This window comes from Aspergillus japonicus, assembly GCF_003184785.1.
Source record: "Aspergillus japonicus CBS 114.51 unplaced genomic scaffold BO86scaffold_8, whole genome shotgun sequence".
Lineage (NCBI taxonomy): Eukaryota > Fungi > Ascomycota > Eurotiomycetes > Eurotiales > Aspergillaceae > Aspergillus > Aspergillus japonicus.
The window spans coordinates 310,533-329,518 of NW_020291645.1; the positions used below are offsets into that span (position 1 = coordinate 310,533).

Consider the following 18,986-nt stretch of genomic DNA (forward strand, 5'->3'; position numbering starts at 1 on the left):
TTGACAAACTTTCTCCCCTTTTAACTACTCAACCATGTCATCCTTCCGGTAAATCTCAGCGTAATACCATTGGGTCTTTGGAGAAGGACCAGTGCGTATCGAAATGTTTTACAATGACAAGACGACTCAGGTGGAATCCGTGATAATGTTTGTTCCCGTGAACCAAAACATATATCAACCTCGTCGCGTGTCTTTTTGAACGGTAGCACGTTAATTGTACACTCGTATACAGACATTCCATTGCGAGAGAAAATGGCAACCTCATCTGATAGATTGGCAGTCGGATTTCACTGACCTCCGAGCTCAAGAATGGCCGAGAAACGGGAAGTGGACTTTCTGCATAAATTGCCGAGATCGGTGGTAGCCGCGAGGCACTCCGTATAATTAGCCCGTTTCCCCGCCCAGCAAGTGGCAATTTCCCCAATTGTCCGAATGTGTCGTCCATGCAAGATATTCCCCATCATCCTGGACGATGGATCCTTCCCAGAAAAGACCTAAGCGGACACTTAAGCCAGGTGTCAAGAAAAGACGACCGCCCTTGGCTTGTATCCAATGCTATCAGCGGAAGCTTAAATGTGGCAAGGAATTTCCGTCCTGCGGCCGGTGCGTGAAGGCCGGAATCGCCGACGAATGCACATATCGTGGTCAACCTCATCAGAAAGATGTAATGACTAGGCTTGTCCGACAAAACAACACGGAGGCTATACCAGCACCCAAAGTGTCATCACAGGATGGCCTGCAGAAAAGTTCCCTGCCTACGCCCAGTGGAACTGGCGAAATAACCCATCTGCGAAGGAGGGGCAATTTCGTTCAATTTTACGGGTATAGTTATCACATGAACTTCTATCAGCAGGTGAGTGTTGGCTTGGTTAGTAAAGTAGAATTGTGTAATCTGATGCCCTGTGTTTTAGTTTCCCGAGCTTCAATCCTACATTGCTCGCGTCAAAGCTACGCACCCTTCGATCAATGTTGCAAGGGATGGGGTGTATCCACCACAGAATGAAGGCATTGCTCGTGGCCAGCGTCGTACCGCTTCAGCGAGCTCCGCCGCTTTGGAGCTCCTGATACCAAGCAAATCTGTGGCGGATGCATTAGTACAGAGCTATCTCGATCGCTTCGAGACCACACATCGCGTGCTGGACCGATCGGTCTTCATGGCAGACTATCATCGCCATTGGGGCGATTCCATGTCGACAGCCACCTCATTCCTTGCCCAGCTGCTCTTAGTACTTGCGGCTGGCGCCAGCCTTCACCCCGACATTCATTTCGAGAAGGAGAGCGAAACATCGATCTACGTGTCGATCTACGTGCAAACGACGGAATGGATCGAGGTCGCTGAATCATGGCTCACTTCCTCCACTGATGTTGTGCCACATTCTCCGTGCACCATTGCATGTCATTGCTTATTACTGATTGCGAAGCGAGCGAACTATATTCAAGGAAGCTCATTTTGGACCAGCACTGGCGCACTGATGCGACTGGCAATGGCAGCGGGGTACCACCAGGAGGCTAACCCAGCAGCTCGAATTTCCCCCTACAATCTGGAGATCCGGCGGAGGCTATGGACAACGATCGTGGAGCTGGATGTACAGGCCGCTGTAGAACGAGGAATGCCGCCCTCTCTCCGAATGAATGACTTTTCGACACATCGTCCATTGCATATCAACGATGACCAGATACACGAATCCCTCGAGAATGGGGGTGTCGATTTGCCAATGGAGGCGATGAGCGATACCTCGTTCCAGGTTATCATGTTGAAATCACTACCGACAAGACTTGCCATATGCTCGTATGTGAATGGCTACGATGTAGCGATAGAGTTTGAGCAGGTCCAGGAACTCGCGGAAGCGTTGCACAACGCAATTCGTGACATCCCGGACTGGAAGGGTCGGGCAGCAGATCCACGCCAGGAGAGGCTCGCTATGTACTTGAGCACGTTGCTGAAGGTTTATTTGTGTCAGTATTCGCTCTTGCTGTATGCCAAGTTCGGTTGCCAGTCGCCAGACTCGTTCCAATCAGCGATCTGTCGCAGAGCGCGCTTGGATGCGAGCACAACAATACTGGAATGCTACCAAAGGCTCGTTGACGATGGAATCGTTCCGAAACATGCTTGTCAGACAGGGCTGATGGTAGCTGCCTTGGACCTCTGCCATGAGATTTATCTTTCTCATGGCCCTGGTGGTGAGTCAACTCGCCATGCCTTTTCAGGAAAGCTCCTGTCTTTTTCTTTTCTTTCCTTTCCTTTTTTTTTTTTTTCCTTTTTCACGCAAAATGTTGCACGAGCGGTGATAAATTGACATTGTTCTCAGTGGAAGCTACCGGAGTAACCACATCCTTAGGATTCGCACATCATCTACTTGGCGCGGTTGAGCAGGTGTTAGAGATCTTGCAAACAAGGATAAGCAGAACTCTGCATGGCTTGAACGAGTACTATCTCCTCAGCATGATCATCGGTCTGGTTAAGACCAAGATATCTCCCGCGACAAGATCCAGCAATGACACGGAAGCTGCGAATCGAGCAATCCAAGTCTGCACTTTCTTACACACTGCGCGGGCTTCTTTGCTCACGTGTGACTCGCCCATACAGCCAGTGTAAGGCTCGCTGTCATAGCATCCCCGTCGAGTTCGAGTTCACAACTAAATAAGGCGTCGCAGTGCACCAGCGATCAGCTCGGAAGGTCTTTCACCATCAGCAATGCTCCACGATATCTCCGGTGGTCTGGACTCATTGGTACGAAAGCAGTCCCTTTTCCTCATCTGTCGTGACTAATCCTAATGATGCCCAGTACAACGACAATGCGGGATCCACTGAGGATGACTTCTTATTTGACTTCTTCCTTCAGGACCCATCGTCTTTTTCTAATCATAGGCAAGCCATAATGACAGAAATGTGCTGACAAAGCACAGCTTGCCTGATTACAATGCGAAGCCGGTGTACCGTCTGTGAAAGAACTCTTCGTACACTCAACAGTGTTGCATTAGGTATACTTGACACCGTATCAATGCTAAGAATGATCTCTCCGCGATCACAATCCTCCCGCACCCTCGCTTTCCACCGAATAACGGAACCACCACAAGACCTCCCAGCACTCAACATAATCTAGTCCACGATCCCACAACACCACCCTAAGCGTTCTCCATCGCCGCCGCCACCATTCCCTGCAGCATCTCCACATCCATGACATACAAATCCTCCCCGTTGTCCCCCAGAAACACCGAGGGCCCGCGGCTGACCATCAGCAGCTCGGTCTCGCAGTCGAACGGGAGCGGGTCGTGCACCGCGCCTCTACTCTCAGACACATAGTCGCCGGCGACAAAGGACCCCGTCTGCGGATGCGCGCCGCTGCCCTTGAGGACGTAGATCTCGGCGCTGTCTACGTGACGGTGGCGCGGGAGGAGACCGCCCGGCTCGGCGCGGACCATGATCGTGTACTCGCCCGTCTCGGGGACGAGTTTCACGACCTTGATGAAGACGCGGGGGGCGAGTGGGAGCCATTGGAGCGAGTCGACGTGGACGGTGAATCCTGCGTCGGGGTCGGTGTCGGTGTGCATCTCAACGTGAATCGAAAGTTGAGCCTGGACGCGTGTGTGATAGCGTGAAGTGGTGACTCGAATGGTCTGTAGGCGATGGTCTGCTGGAGTTAGGACTTGAGGTTTTGCGGAGAGGCGGGTGGGGTGTGTTTCGACGTACGTGCATCTGCGAAATCAGGGACCGGGAAGTGTTGGGTATCAGCACGAATTGTAGAAGATCAATGGCTGCTTCGCTTATATTGGCATTGTTTCGAGGGTCATTGCATTAGCAGACTGGAAGTAGGCCCTTCACTGGCAGTCACACACATAACGACGGCGGCCGATCATATGCTTTCGGAGATCCGAGTTCTTCGGGGTTCCGGCCGAATGGGGTAAGTGTCTTCCACACGTGGACGTAGTACTCAGAGACCGCTGCGAGAAAGTTGGTGCCACCTATGCTCTACGTTAAGGGCATGCCCATGAGGAATCTTGCCGCTTGATCAGACCAGTTATGCGTGCAGATGGGATTCTCCTCATCTAGTCAATCCTTTACGTGGGGCCAACATCGAACGGGTCGACATCCTTGTCCAGCCATCCCGCTGGAACCTGGCTATTGAACAGCTGCCACATCAACCAGTCAGCAGAGGAATCCACGTCGGTGGTGGCGGTGGGCATAGGCTCTAAACCAGGGGCTTCAGGGAATATGGGGTGAAACGTTTCCAGGGATGCCGTGTTATGCGCATGATCAAAATTGGTCCCAGCCAACGGCACTGGTAGATCGCCATCAGGCGCGACAGCCTCAGAGCCAGAATCGCCCCGACCACCAGATACCTGGAAGAAGGGCGCGCAAAGACGCTCCAGCGACTGCAGCAGGTTCAAAAGCTTGCCCAGGTGGCGGTCCTGCTTAAACGGCTCCAGGCGTTGGATGATCCGATCCAAGAGGTCGTAATCGTCCCGATCGATGGTGCCGATAATGTTGCAGAAGACGACAAAGAAAGCGCTCAGCGGGTAGAGGAAGAGGGTCCTAGGATGGTCTGCGGTCAGTCTGAACTGCCCGCGCTGTGAAGTACAGTACTGGGTGATCGGTGACCAAACACGCACCAGGTCAAGAAGGACGGATATGGATCATCAAACCCTGGAAGCTCGGCGGGGTGTTGTTGGAGGAAGTGAAAGGCTTGGAGCGACTTGCGCGCATTGATGAGGCATTCTCGGTGAACCTTTGGGCTGAATGCGCTTTTCAGCCGGGTACGGTGGATCTCGACGAATATGGCGTAGTAGCAAAAGTCCACACCGACCCAGTCGTACTGGACCATTTGGGGATGGGAATCACGACCCTAAATGACGGCCTGGCTTAGAGGAATGATTTTGTGTTAGAGGGAAGTGGTGTAGGACGTACCGCCTGCAAGCGTGGAAGAATGGCCTGCATTTTAGCCTCGAGGCGCTGGCATGTCTCGAGAGCTTGATCGGGGTGCTTGTTTCTGCTACCACAAGAGACTGCACGCAGCTTGCCCTGAATTTGGGCGAGATCAATTATCACCCGCAGAAGGTCATTGTACGGGGACGACGGCGCTAATGCAATAAGGTCGGTAGGGGAGACCTCGAGGTCGGGTAGCGAAGAGGGCCGACAGAGAAGAGAACTCAAGGTCTGGTCGAGATAGTAGCACCAGTAGACGACACTGTTGATCTCTTGCTCCGTTTCGGAGGTCGCTGGCAGTCTGCGTATCTTGTGATAGTTTAAGGCCGTGATTTGTCGGGCGGCATATGAAATAAAGAGCCAACATTGGTGTGGTCTCCCTAAGTGCTGCATGAGCAATGCCTAGAGGGTGAAATTAGTCAAGAGCTCGTTCATCTCTTCGGTCGAAAGACAGCTTACACTGGACACCATGGACTGGATCGTCAAGAGATCTGGTGGTTTGAGTATGTTGAATTTCTCAATGCTGCGCATTGCTGCTGCTACATAGTTTGACCTGGATTCTGACATCTCCTTTCGCAGAACAGGGTCGTCGATGGATCGTGAAACCTGGTATATATGAAAAATGGCTTTTACATAGATACAAACGCAATACTGGTGGAATGTCTTGGCGTCGAGCTGCGATCGGTCTTTTAGTAGGGGCGTGGCCATCCTTACATAGGCCTTGTCCGATATATGATCTGGCCACTGTATACGCACGGACTCCGGTGGGCCTGCATCCCCATCAGCAGTGGCTTTATGCGAGAGAGAGGTTCGGTATCGATACCAGGCAGCAGCATGAATAACAGCTCACGCGGTGGTACTTCTGCAACCGTACTAGGGCAGTCGTGCAGATGATTCTCTTCTTCCAGAGATGGGGGCGGCTGATGGTCGGCCATGCTGCTCACCAATTGAAGCGCCGACTTTAGCACCGACTGTTGCTCACGACTAATCAAGCGAGGGTTCTGAAGATCTATCTGTATAATGTTCTTGGCCTGGATTGCATGATAGTTCGACCCCTCGTCGCTTGTAGTCGAGACAGCATCAGGAGAGGGGGGCCTAGGTACTAAAGTCGAGTCTTGATACTCAGAGCGTCTAGGAGAGCTAAATTCTGTGAGCGTTAGGCCAGGACTCGGACGTTGTCTGGAAATACTTCTCGTTAGAGACGTAGTAGTCGTCTTGAGCTGGCGGATTTCTGTACCTTCTGGGCGTCTGTCTGTCAAAGTCGACTATGGTTTCCTGGGGACTCAAAAAGCTGCGAAATGACTTCAGATTCAGAGCCTCCCGGGCTTTGAGAGCTATAATGGGAGCAGACCACTGGAGGGTTCTCTTCTTCGATCTCCGGCCACCGCGCTTGCGTCTACACACGGCACCAGCGTCTGCGCAGTTGGCGCATGGCGCTTGCCGATTACATTTAACCTAGTTGATGGTATCAAGGTCAGAACACCTGGAAGGACACGTCAAGTCCAAGCGTGAACATACCTTTCTGGCATGGCATAGGTCACACTGTTTACGATGGATTAGCATTTTGACGACGACTACAGCTCGGCTTGGAACTAGTTGAGGTGAGGTTATAACCTACGGCAGGAAGGATGTCCGTCGCAGAGGTGAGACTGTTTGCCATCTTGCATTCGTGGTGCCTCGTGCTTGGTTGATTCGGAATGGTAAAGCAGGCTGGTGAGAAAGGAGGGTTCGAGGTTCCACTGCAAGGGAGGCGGAAGCGGGGACAGGAAAATCCAGGAATCCGGCGTTCCTCGCTGCCTGAGTGCCGTGTTGCCTGGGCCGTTCTGCCGTGCTACCACCCAGTGATTCTACACTACACGCTGTACTGTACTGTACATCCAGGCCAATAGATCTTGCTGGGCACTTGTCGTCCATCTAGTCAATTTATGTTCTATCCTCGTATTTTGAGGGTGCATATGATTATATTAATACAGGTCAATCGCCCTTTTCAACACCATCTAGTAGATCTAAAGGCTCGGTCGGACCCGAAATATACTCTCGAATAGCATCACAATTCACCACGAATACTTGCCCCCAGCGGTTTACCACGCCACGTTCTGTCCATCATACTTTCCCCAACCAGGAACATGGATATTCTTGAAGGTTCCATTGTCCTGGCTATCGGCTGCGAGAGCCATCTTGAGTACTGCCTCTGCGCCCTGAGGCACGGTCAGATCAGCGTCTTGTCCGCCCATATCGCTCTTCAACCACTGTAGGCCATTAGTGAATATGAAGTCGAATTTGTTCTATCGGTGGGAAAGGGCGACCTACACCAGGGCTGACTGCGAGGAACACAAAACCTTCGTCCTCATATGAGAGAGCATATTGCACGGTCAACGCATTCAGGGCAGCTTTACTGATCTTATAGGCTGGACAAGGTGCATAGACTACATCTCGAGCATGGGTCATGGAGCCGTATGCACTCGAGCTAATAGTTTAAGTGTCAGCAATCTGCGACCAAGAAAGCTTCAGCGCGCGACGGGAAAGCATCTACTTACATGTTCACCACCTTCTTAACCTTGCTCGACTGCATGAGGGGCAGACACTGTCGGAGAACATTATGCGTGCCGGTCACGTTGACTGATAACTGCCAGTCGAGGTCCGACCTGAGCAACGTTAGTCTCTCCCCCTGAGCTAACCATCATAAGCAAAGGGTCGGTATTGCATACATAAGAGTCACCTTGCCATGCGTTTCACTATGGACACCTGCACAGTTGATCAGGATATCCAGACTGCGTCCCCCGAGGGCCGATTTGACTTGCTCGACCAAGTTTGCGATGGCCCCCTCGTCCGCTACATCGAGCGCGACGAAAACAACGGCTTCATTACTCGCAGAGATGACCTCCTTCAGCTGAGGGCTGCATGTCCGAGCAGTGGCCACGACCACTCCACCTTGCAGGTCCTGATGAGCAGCTATCTGCTTGACCAATTCGAGGCCAAGCCCGCGAGAGCTCCCTGTGACGAGGACGTTCGACATGGTATGATGTGCAGGGATTAGGCACGGAGGTTAATGGTTGACAAGCCAATAGCATCCACGATGAGCCATTTCGCAAGCCCAGTAGTCGGAATCCTGAATAAATAGCCGAGATATAGGCCGGGGTTTTCGACATCCGGGCCGGCATTGCCCTTGCCCTTGCACAGAAAGTCCCGTTGGGCCCCGAAAGCCGATGCGGGATTTCTTCGGATATCCGAACTAAAAGGGTAATCAGCTGGGTCGTCGGGTCGCCGACGTTTGCCACCCATGAAAATCTTCACATAACCTCTAGCCCCGAAAGATGCATCCCACAAGGGCAAAGTATGAGATAATCAATGGCCAAGATGTCGATCTTCATTGGAAAACCCTTATGTGGCCAATCGATCGGTGTACGTACACCTTCGGCCATCTGCACGACAGAATCCTGCAGCAGGCTGTTAGAGCATGCCTACAGGCTCTCTGGTCAATTCAGCAGGGTATATTAGAAAGTAAATCAGCTAGCTTCTAGACCTGCAAGTCGAGTGTGGTTTAAGAGGACTGCAATCGACCCGAACCATCTGGCCGCTCAGTTGCTTCTTCCACTCTGAGCCACACACACCCTTTGCTTGGCGGCAAGAACTAATCACTATGCCTGCATCAAACCCGCAAGCAGATTCCTTTGCAACCCTGCTCTCCCTGCTGCAGGCAGACGAGATTATCACATCCAATTCCCCAGATTATGAGGCCAGAGCCCAGACCTGGGCCGCACAAAAGCATGCAAGGCCCCGCCTGGTACTCCGACCCACCTCTATCGAGTCGCTCAGCAGGGTGCTTGCCTTCCTGTACAGAACGAGGCTTGACTTTGCCATCTACGGCCAAGGGTTTAGTTCCGCCTCAGCTAAGGATGTCGTGGTCAATATGTCAGGCTTCGATGACTTCCACTTCGATGCACCGGGGGAAGTGGTGACTGTTGGTGCTGGACAGACATGGTCAGATGTCTATCGGAAGCTCGCTGATGCGGCACCAGAGTATGGCAGTATGTGATCTTGCTTTTTTCAATCTTTGCGTGGTCTCCGTATGGTTGCAATCACAGGAACCCGGCTGCTGATATGATACTCGGCAAAACGAACAGTCGTGGGCGCCCGGACACCTTGTGTCGGCGTAGCTGGAACCATTGTCAATGGCGGCTACTCGTGGGTTTCCAGCGAGTATGGCTGCATCTCCGACCAGGATAACATGCTGGACGCCAAGGTGGTCAAGTATGACGGATCGGTGGTGTGGGCGTCTACGGAACCGGAATTACTCTGGGCACTGCGTGGGGGTGGTGGCGGCTTTGGCGGTATGTCTGTCTACGATGTGCGCAGGCTTTCGTGGGATGGTCTGTACTAATCTTCATACCTGACTGTAGCCCTGGTCCAGGTCAAGCTCCGGGTTTTTCCCTACCCCCAGCATATCTGGGCCGGGCCCATTCTGGTGCCGAGGGGAAGGTTGCAAGAAGTCGCGGAGGGCATCGCGAACTTCCTCTGCCGGCCGGTCAGTCCCAGGATAACCATGTTCCTGTACGTGGTTAAGGGACGCCTGCTCGAGTCGCTTGGCACGGACGAGGACATGTTAGTCATCCATGCCTTCGACGCCAACGGCGAGGAGCACGGTCGGGCCCACTTCCGGTGGGCGTTGGATATCCCCGGCGCCATCGACCAGACCAAGATTACGACCCTTGCCGGGGTTGCAAACCTGCAAGGTGAGAGATGGGCATCAAGAACCCTTGGCCGGTAATCGTCACTGACATGCAACCCTCTTGCAGACAAGGCTGGTATTGTCAAAGGCACTATGAAGCAGTTTTGGCAACCATTGCTACTCAAGGAGATCTCGAAAGACATCGTTATTAAGGCCGTCAGATGGTTCGAAGAGATCCGAAAGATCGATTCCTCACTAGGCGACTGCACCTATTTGATCTTCGAACTCTTAAGCTCGGTAAGGAGTTCCCCATCCCGTAGCATGTCTTCCCTGAAACCCAAGCTGAGTGCGCATGGCTTCGTTTCGATCTAGAGTGACCCAGTGGGTGGCATGTCCGGTTCTGCCTGGCCCAGACCTAGTGATACGAAGCATATCATCCTCCTCGGCACTGGATGCCCTGCGGATGCCGGTCCCACCCAAGAGGAACTGGCTCGCGATCTCGCTATCCAGGCCCCCTCCAGGGTATTGGGAGATTATGCGGAGTTCCACGTGTTGCCAAACGGCTTTGAGGACTACCATGATACGACAAAGGTATGTGCTGCCCCAAATAGCTGATCCTCCCCGTCAAACACTGATGCTGACACGCGTGTAGATCTGGGGGCCGCATGTTGCCAAATTGCGGGAATTGCGGAGGTGGTATGACCCAGATGGAAGATTCAAGGGCGCTATTGGTGTGCAGACTGACTCAGGGTGAAGGTAGTATTTGATTAACACGTAGTTATTCATATTTTATGAAACCTGGGACGAAGACTAGGAAGTACCTTTTTGTCTAGAACAACCAGAATGCTTTGCGGTCAAGAGGAATCACTGTTCGGATTTTGCTACGACATATTGATAATTGTGTATTGGCCCAAGACACGGGTTCAACTTCTACTAGTAATGTCTTATATCTCGATATCCTGCAATTGACCCTAGACTCCCGTGCGGACAAATGGGGTGTAAACATTGAGCGCAAGTGATACTTGACCCGCCAAGAAAACAACGCATCAATGGCCCGAGAGTGTGATAGCCTACCGTAACCAACAAAGATGTTCACCAATAACTTTTATCCCCCCCCACCGCCTGTATCACTACTGTTGCCGCCAGTGGCATAATTGGAGAGTATACAAGTTACTTGGTTAGCAGGCCGTGATTGACGATGGCATACTGCCAGAGTCACATTGACACCGGTAAGAATCCCGGGAAGTCCCAGGTGGCAGGGCCCATCTTCCCCATGGGTTCGGCTCGGCATTTAAAGCCGCATTCGGAAACTATCATGACTCCAAAAGCCGACACTGTGGAACTCATGAAGATGCTATGAGGTCAAACTCATCGTTTCGGCACTTGTGAGCCGCCCTGAGAATGTTCAGCGCTGTATTGGTCGGTCTCTACTGGTATGTTGGGTCTGTGCTTGTGGATTGACGAACCCCCGAATGAGATCCCGCGGGGATCTCTCGCAGAAGGGGCTTGCTTGATAAATCAGGGCATTACTAGTGATTGCGTTGATTGCGGATGGTCATGAGCTTAGTTTCTAATACTGGTTGGGAATAGGATGATCAAGCCAGGGCCCATAGCCCGGCAACTCAGCGGTGGGAAGAGGTCAACCCCGGGTTCGACTTCATCAACTTGTAGTAGAGGCAATGGTGACCGAGGGACAATGAATTGGGCCATGGTGATTATTACCGGGCTTGGGCTCAGAGATTGAAAGCTGAACGATGCATTATATACCTTTACCTTTCCGGGAGGGTGCCCTCCGGCTGGTTCAAGTAGGACCTCGAAGCACTTCATGACCCCCTCTCGCGGTAACGTTTATCTTTCCTATCTCTCGTGGGACCATCCTTTGGACTCCTTGTGCGGGGCTGTGAGCCACAGCCTTCCAGTTGTGGATATGTCAGATAAGGAGGGACAGGCACTAGTCACCTCTGCTTCGAAGCAGGCAATACCAGCCTCATATGGCTTGACCAGTGTGTGCGTTGAGAGAAAGGGACCAGCTCTGCCATCCTGCTCGTATCCCTGGCACTTGATCCATCCTCCAGCCGCGGGCAGAGCGAGAGATCTCTCGTGAGAGCGTTACTGGCATGAATTAGTCAAGGATGTGTTCAGATAATAAACCGGAAAGCCATTTCAAGATTCGTAGCAATTCCTTTTCGCCAAGCATTCTGTTGATCCAGCATTCTATCTGGCCAATCCATCTGGCCAATCCAAATTCAATAAATACAATATATCTTTACTTCGCGACCCCATGAACATGAAACTGGGTCAGATATCATGCCTGGCGAACCCGCTCCGCAACCGCAACTGTTTCCCCCGCCAGTAAAGCACGAAGGGGAACGGCACGAAAAGACAAGTCAGACATCCAAGCAACGTACACGCCCACCCGACGCCCAGGTTATGGAACATGGCAGCCGCAAACAGTGGGAAGCCAGCCCCAAAGGACGACCGCATAAAGTCATTGCCCGCCAGCACCGAAGCGGCATAGCGCGGGTAGGCATGGGCCAGATAACAGAAAATCGGGTTGAAGATCAAACACCCACCCACCGAGAAGAGAGCCGAGGCCATGATGGGCACGATCCAGTGTACGGAATCGAAGTTGCCGGTCCACCCAAACCAGAACAGCGATACAGGAAGGCAGATACTGCCAACGATTGCCGGTGGCAGCTGCCCTTCGGGCGTGCTGGTGGGTTGCTTGGATTGGATGAAGTACTTCCAGGCGAAGTAGCCGGGGATGGCGAAGCAGAGGGTTCCGGTGATGATTCCTAGGAAGGCCATACCGCCTTCACCGGCGTTGAAGCCATGGATCTCCTCGAAGACGATGGGGAAGGCCTCGAACCATATGTAGAGGATGCCGTAGACAAGAGAAATATATATGTTCATCACGAGGACGATGGGTTCGAGAAAGCAGAGTTGGAACGGGCGGACAAGGGCTTCGAAAAGGATCTCCTGAGGCGGTGCAGGGGAGATGTTAGGGCTACTCGGTGCGGGCGTGGGGAGAGTTGGCATACCGTGGATGAGATGCTTTGAAATTCCAGCTCCGCTTCGCAATAGAACGGCTTTCCACTGAGTTTGCGCAGTCGACGCGCTCGTCGATAGAGAATGTTTGGTCCATACGTCTCGGGCAGCCAGAAGAACAAGACGACCAGCGCAAAACCAGAGACCCAAATCAACTGCCAAACAGTCCACGTCCAGCCTTTGGCCGACGAGGCAAACCCGCCAACCATAGGACCTAGGACTGGTGCTGCAATGGCGAAAGCGCCCCAGACCACAATCATATAGTCGCGCGCTCGGGGCGACCAGATATCGCCCATAGATGCGCCGCCCGTCGCCAGGGCCGGAGATCCAATAAACCCAGTAAGGAAGCGAAATGTAAGAAGTATGCCAAAGTTCTTCGCGTAGACAACGCCGAAATTCAGGAAGACAAACACGAAGAGCGTGAGGATGTAGACAGGACTTCTGCCAACGGTCGGAAGCTCGGAGAGAGGCGACCAGATCATGGGACCTGAATTGGAGGGGGTTCAACGGTCAGCAACGAAGGTGGTTGCACGATGAAACACAAGCTTACCGATTCCATACCCTAGCACAAACAGTGTTAGACCTAATGTCGAGGCCACAGTGCTCACCCCAAACTCTTCCGCTACCCCGGGGATGCCGGGACTGTAGATGGCCGAGCCAATGTATATGGCAAAGGTCAACAGCCAGATAAGTGAGCTGACGAAGAGCTTCTTCCCAAAGCCCCAGTTCTGAGGATTCTATTTTCAATCAACCATTTGCCTTCCGTCACCTATAAGGGGTTGTCAGTAGTTACCTCAGTGTCATTTGGTCTCCACCCCACAATGATGGACTTTTCGTTCCCGTGGCCGGACGTGTAGATGGAGCCTCGACGCGACCGACCGGAGGCCTGAGACATGATAGTCTCTAAACCATTGGGCTCTAGAATGCTTGCATTTGGTTCTAGGGCTCCGGCTTCCGTAGCGCTATCGGAGTAATCTGAGGCGATGGAAGAGTCACATTCCTCGGGATAGGGTAGAAGCCAGTTGCTGCTTGCAATACGAACGAGCTTCCCAAAGGCTGTGTCCCGAAGTAGTTCACGCATCCCGATTCCTGTGGGCTGAGAACAGTGCTCAATATATCCTTCAAAAATGATCGGCTGTACTCGATACACTGATGATGGTTAAATTGGTGGAAGAAGGGAAAGGATGTGACACCATATTTGAACACCAATTTCTGATGACAAAATAATTGGGTCGAGCGAGGCTCTGCCACATTTTGGTTCCAATTTCGTTATTTTCTTCGAACCGTAGATGAAGCTTTGTATCCCTTGTATTTGGCAAGAGATTTCAGAGTCTCGAACGCCAATCACACATACACCACAGAAAACCTTTGGTATTTCCGGAAGCCGAGCTCTGATTTTACGTGGCGGGAAGCGAATCTCGACTCCATTTGTTCGGAAGTCCGAGCAGGATGGGGAAAGGTGGGTACAGTGCAATGCAAACACTAACTACCGGAGCATAAACACAAGGGTACGGAAAGGATCATCAGCAGAAGCCGTACGTACAGCCAAATTCTCCCGTCGAATTGGGATCTCAAGTGCTGAATTATAAGCCCCTCTATCTCCTATTAATATCTACACACCTGTATACATCCTTCATGTACCTCAGACGAAAGGTGCTCGCAGGCACCACCATCTCCGGTAGCATCGGCCTAGCATTGGGGATATACCTCACAACCGCTGACATCCACGCAATCCCCCTAACGTCGACCGATCCTATTTTCACTTCCAAGTACTACCAAAGCTACAACCCCAATAGCAATCCGACAATCCATGACTTGCACATCATCAGGGTGCCATTGAATCAAATCGATCCCACACTCCTGGAGGATCAGAAGAGACTACTTGAGAGATATTGTGGGGGAATATGGGCCGGTGCTGGTAACGCATTGAACCTTGACGTCCGAAAGCTTTGTGTCTCTAACCCGTGCGTCCATGTATCCTGCAGGGTTTGCTCCACAACGAGTCCTTCGCAAATGGCTCGATAAGCCTAACACGAATGCAACCCAGCTTTGGTCTTCTTCCGAGCTTCTACGGTCAGATTACAAGGTCGGCACCGACATCGTCTCCGAATTCGAGGTTATCGATCGGTCGTCAACTTCAATCCTCATCCGGGGAGGAGACAAAACTTGCAATCGCGGTCTACGTCCCTTGGACGCGTTAATCGAGGTTGCCGCTCGAGTGGACAAGGAGAACCATGTAGCCGAGTTCGGGTTCAAATCGCTCTTCTTCCAAGGAGCTGGACGAACGGATAGGCTTCCGATGCCGGGGGCTGTGGTGTGGCTGCATGAGCTATACGCAAAGATTTTGTTAAAGTCGGGTGTACAATATGTTCTCAAATAGAGCAAATACGCTTAACTATATCGCCTGGCCCTTAGCGTCCCTTCTCTCAATCTCAGCAGGGCAGCCCAGTCGTCAGGCCCTACCGTTCGTGACATTGATTCACTGCTCCTACAAAGTATACTTACTGCCCGAAAAACATGGGACCAAACAATTGGGAAGGTCACGCGCAATGAGACACTTGAACCGCCAGCCCGTGCAATGACCCGCCAGCAGAACCTTTGGCTGCAGCTTCTTCAAATCATTCATGGTGGCATTCAATTTGGCATCGTCTGCATCAGCCAAGTGATATCCGCCCACCACACAGTATAATGGGGTGCCATTGCCGAGCTTGACTGCGTCGTGGCAGGTATTCACGATTCCAGCGTGCCCGCAACCGGTGAAGACCACGAGCCCCTTGCCTGTATCACGGCCCCATCATCTCTAGTCAGAACAGTCCCGAGATTCGATGTGCTAAGATGGGGAGCTCGAGACATACCTTTGAGATTGCACATAACATACCGCTCTTCCATGATTAGTGTATCCTCCTTCCACTTCATGGTCGCTTCATCAAACCGCAGACCACCGTAGATGCCATCTTCGTAGCTGGTCTCGCGCGGGATCTCCCCGGACACCATGAAGAAATTGTCCAGTGCGGTGTGCGGTCGGTCGCTTTTGAGCAAAGTCGCTCCGGCAGCTTCTAGCTCCTCAAAGGAAGGGTCCGCTTCTAGGGAGATTGGCCGATCAGCCTGCACGCCGCGGTAGGCCGGACGATCCGGATGCACGTCCACCACGACATTCTTGCCTCCCTGATCGTGTTTGTTGATGAGCTCAATCGCCTTGGTTAGGCCACCTGAGCCAAAGTCAATGACTATCCTTTCACCGTGGGAAGTCCAGCTCCGGTACATACCAGAATGATCGCGATGGTAATGCGACAAAGCAACGTGCTCAATGCGGCCCACTTCGGCGCGAAGGCGACCAGAATTCCTCTCCCAGACTTCGCCCTCTGGCCCGGCGTCAAAGAGAAAGTAGTGTTTTTTGTCGCCCTTTGTAGCAATCTATTCGTCCTGATTAGTCATTGCTGGATCCCCCTAAGTTCCCAACTGGGAAGCGCAAAGTTTGGATCCCACCCACCAAGAGCAAAGAGATCCCATGTGCCGCACAACAGATGTTGTCCATGCGCATTTCCATTTGCGCGCCACCCCGCTCAGTGCCGGATGGCAGCGGAGAGAGCGGGATGCCCATAAACCGGCTAGCAACTTGCACAGCTGGATTCGGGCTTGGAGAAATAGGGTCCAGCTCGTCATTGACGATGACATGGATCTCGAGTTGGTCAATTTCAGTCAACATGAGGGGTCTTGGTATTGCGAGTCGTGATAGACCGAAAGATTTAGTTCCTGACGTATACCAGGAAGGGTGGGGACTTGGTGAACACTTTATACGCAGCTGTAGGCGGACTCCGAGACGGTGATGAGGTCATAACCGGGATTGTGCCGTTTCTGCTCGGCCATCCGATAAGTATGCGAGTCAAGCCGAGATCCGAATCGCGGCCTCAGTCATCCCACCACTTTGCTATTGAGTCGGCATCATTGTTGGTCCATCTCACCCGTCGTCGAATTGAGGAATATCTATGTGACTCGATTGACTTGACCTTGTGCCACACGGAACTCCAACCCTATCGTGTGCGCCAAGCCGTCCTCTGCGCCACGTACCTTCAGTGAAGAACTACATGTCATGTGTTTCTGGACACCGGGAATCTAAGAACCCAGAGGAGTTTATCAACTGATCCTCCTTCTTACTCACTTGTGCTTCCTGCAGCAGTCATGGGTAAGCTGAATACTTTCGAGTCCCCACAGACCGCGGGACATCAACGCTCATATACAGACTTGGAGCTCTTAGATGTCACGGGACATGTTAGACGCACCATCATGCTCCGGGAATGTCAGCATCTAGCCATGGATGATGCGTACAGAGTCTCAGAAATCATTCGCTGTTGAATGCCCTGATCTCTGGTTCCAGAAGATCTCCTCCAGATCTGGCCCCACCCGCATCTCGTATCGACGGAAACGCCGGGAACGGGGCGGGGAGATTAGCACTAAGCGGAAGGAGACAGTAACCAGAGATCCACAGAACAGGATACGGCAGTCGACGTCAGTATTCTTTGTTCGAGCAGTCATTCTCGTGTCCGTGACACTCAGGTGGCATGGCCCGTATTCCTTGTCATGCACTCATATATCAACGCAATAGGCCTTTGAGGTTAGCCGTGTCCGAAGACCTCGCTCGACTTCGTTTGGAATCACCCGCCCTGCATTACTCCCACTCCATACAAAACCAGTTCCTGTCCATGCAAGCTTTTATAAATTGCAAATAATGCCCGAAACAATCCTCGTCACCGGCGCCTCAGGCTTCGTCGCCTCGCACGTCATCCAAAGATTCCTCGACGCGGGATACGATATCCGTGGCACCGTGCGCTCAGCTTCGTCCGCGGAGACGGTCAAATCCCGCTACCCGCCCGAATACGTGGATCGCCTCTCCTTCGCCATCGTGCCGGACATGGCTGCCCCCGGCGCCTTCGACAAGGCCGTCCAGAATGTCTCCGGCGTGATTCACACCGCCAGCCCGTTCTCCCTCACGGTATCGGACAACGAGACCGACCTCCTCCAACCAGCCATTCAGGGGACGCTGAACATCCTCGACTCCGTCTCCGCTCACGGACGCACCGTGCGCCGCGTCGTCGTCACCTCCTCGTTCGCCGCAATGCTCGATCTCAACCAGGGCCTTCGTCGAGACTATAGGTACACCGAGGCGGACTGGAACCCGTGCAGCTACGAGGAAGCCAAGCTGACCCCGGACGTGAGCGTCGCGTACTGCGCTTCCAAAGCTCTCGCCGAACGGAAGCTGTGGGAGTGGGTCGAAAGCGCCGACAAGCCGCTCACCTTCAGCGTCGCCACCATCTGCCCGCCCTGGGTGTTTGGCCCCGCGCTCGGAGACCCAAACAAGGGGCACAATCGGCTGAATGAGTCGGCCGAGACGATCTGGAATCTAGTAAATGGGTCGCGGGCTGAGGTGCCCCAGAATGATTTCATGGCGTTTGCCAATGTCCACGATGTTGCGGAAGCGCATTACCAGGCGTATACTCGGCCCGAAGCGGGCGGGGAGCGCTTTCTGGTCGCTGGGGGCCGGTTCCTGTATCAGGAGGCGTGTGAGATCATACGCAAGCGGTTCCCGGACCTGAAGGACAAGGTTCCGTACCGGGAAGGTGGGGCTCTGGATGAGACGTATGTTGCGGATGGGAGTAAGGCGGAAAAGGTGTTAGGGTTGCGGTATCGCAATTTGGAGGATACTTTGGTGGAGACGGTTGATGACCTCTTGAAGAGGTTTGGGTAGGTCACGGACACAAGCATTATTTTCTGGCCGAAAGGGTCTTGTTGCCAACTTCATGATCGTTTCTAAAAGTTGTCTTGTTAAGGCGAAAGTGAATTGTTTTGCTACCATGTATTGACTCGGTCTATGCGAACAGTGCAACAAGGCTTGATTGTGCTGATCTTGCAAGAAGTCTACTTGCAGGCCGGTGAATGACAACTTACAAGGATTACCATTTCTTAGAAACAAGGACCAACCTTTGACTTGTCACCTTATGGTTCAATGGCTATGCCCTGCCATGCCGAGGTTAGTTCGGATTTTGCGGATGACCATGTAAGATGGGGAAAACACGTTTACAGCCTTTTCAGCCCGCACAAGATGTCAAAATCCCGCAACACGGTCTTTATTCCGAATCATCAACTCTAGCTCCTGGTAATGAGTGTAGATACAAGCTATCGATTAGGAATGACGTACCCGGTCATTGAAAGCATGATGTTGAGCCTCTCCCAGCTCCCAACCGACAGGGCCCATGGCGGAGAGCGTGGGAGGCGTATTACTAATACGCTACGTCAGTCCGCCCTGCTAGCCTGACTCCAAACCCTAAGCGCAATATCCAGGGTCGCGTA

General features: G+C 52.6%; 8 protein-coding genes across 8 annotated transcripts; 4 read left to right on the forward strand and 4 right to left on the reverse strand.

The window, feature by feature from the left end:
- Positions 1–472: 472 nt before the first annotated feature.
- On the forward strand, positions 473–2,596 carry BO86DRAFT_356216 (uncharacterized protein; the record flags this gene model as incomplete). The annotated part of the gene is made up of 3 exons (XM_025669658.1): positions 473–853; positions 912–2,181; positions 2,310–2,596. The coding sequence occupies 3 exons, from the start codon at positions 473–475 to the stop codon at positions 2,594–2,596; spliced, it is 1,938 nt and encodes a 645-aa protein (XP_025530539.1).
- A 293-nt stretch (positions 2,597–2,889) lies between these two features.
- Positions 2,890–3,894, reverse strand: BO86DRAFT_228158 (uncharacterized protein). The gene has a single exon (XM_025666975.1). It carries the CDS (start codon positions 3,550–3,552, stop codon positions 3,127–3,129), a length of 426 nt encoding a protein of 141 aa, XP_025530540.1. The 5' UTR covers positions 3,553–3,894; the 3' UTR covers positions 2,890–3,126.
- A 165-nt stretch (positions 3,895–4,059) lies between these two features.
- BO86DRAFT_416667 (uncharacterized protein) lies at positions 4,060–7,940 on the reverse strand (the record flags this gene model as incomplete). The annotated part of the gene is made up of 8 exons (XM_025674987.1): positions 4,060–4,510; positions 4,612–4,844; positions 4,907–5,326; positions 5,384–5,694; positions 5,748–6,019; positions 7,010–7,173; positions 7,302–7,314; positions 7,633–7,940. 8 exons carry the CDS (start codon positions 7,938–7,940, stop codon positions 4,060–4,062), a joined length of 2,172 nt encoding a protein of 723 aa, XP_025530541.1.
- A 336-nt stretch (positions 7,941–8,276) lies between these two features.
- BO86DRAFT_446180 (FAD-binding oxidoreductase) lies at positions 8,277–10,408 on the forward strand. Its single transcript, XM_025676500.1, has 6 exons — positions 8,277–8,952; positions 9,049–9,255; positions 9,325–9,657; positions 9,721–9,890; positions 9,966–10,184; positions 10,246–10,408. The coding sequence occupies exons 1-6, from the start codon at positions 8,565–8,567 to the stop codon at positions 10,345–10,347; spliced, it is 1,419 nt and encodes a 472-aa protein (XP_025530542.1). The 5' UTR covers positions 8,277–8,564; the 3' UTR covers positions 10,348–10,408.
- Positions 10,409–11,865: 1,457 nt separating this feature from the next.
- BO86DRAFT_441549 (MFS transporter) lies at positions 11,866–13,977 on the reverse strand. Its single transcript, XM_025676271.1, has 4 exons — positions 13,462–13,977; positions 13,192–13,378; positions 12,635–13,128; positions 11,866–12,572 (listed from the first exon to the last, which is right to left on the reverse strand). Exons 1-4 carry the CDS (start codon positions 13,720–13,722, stop codon positions 11,892–11,894), a joined length of 1,623 nt encoding a protein of 540 aa, XP_025530543.1. The 5' UTR covers positions 13,723–13,977; the 3' UTR covers positions 11,866–11,891.
- A 210-nt stretch (positions 13,978–14,187) lies between these two features.
- Positions 14,188–15,419, forward strand: BO86DRAFT_228186 (uncharacterized protein). The gene is made up of 2 exons (XM_025666976.1): positions 14,188–14,559; positions 14,627–15,419. Exons 1-2 carry the CDS (start codon positions 14,277–14,279, stop codon positions 15,019–15,021), a joined length of 678 nt encoding a protein of 225 aa, XP_025530544.1. The 5' UTR covers positions 14,188–14,276; the 3' UTR covers positions 15,022–15,419.
- On the reverse strand, positions 14,996–16,384 carry BO86DRAFT_332796 (MBL fold metallo-hydrolase). Its single transcript, XM_025668790.1, has 4 exons — positions 16,132–16,384; positions 15,908–16,055; positions 15,497–15,850; positions 14,996–15,419 (listed from the first exon to the last, which is right to left on the reverse strand). Exons 1-4 carry the CDS (start codon positions 16,345–16,347, stop codon positions 15,130–15,132), a joined length of 1,008 nt encoding a protein of 335 aa, XP_025530545.1. The 5' UTR covers positions 16,348–16,384; the 3' UTR covers positions 14,996–15,129.
- Positions 16,385–17,304: 920 nt separating this feature from the next.
- On the forward strand, positions 17,305–18,410 carry BO86DRAFT_441556 (SDR family oxidoreductase). The gene has a single exon (XM_025676272.1). The coding sequence runs from the start codon at positions 17,368–17,370 to the stop codon at positions 18,382–18,384; it is 1,017 nt and encodes a 338-aa protein (XP_025530546.1). The 5' UTR covers positions 17,305–17,367; the 3' UTR covers positions 18,385–18,410.
- Positions 18,411–18,986: the final 576 nt, after the last annotated feature.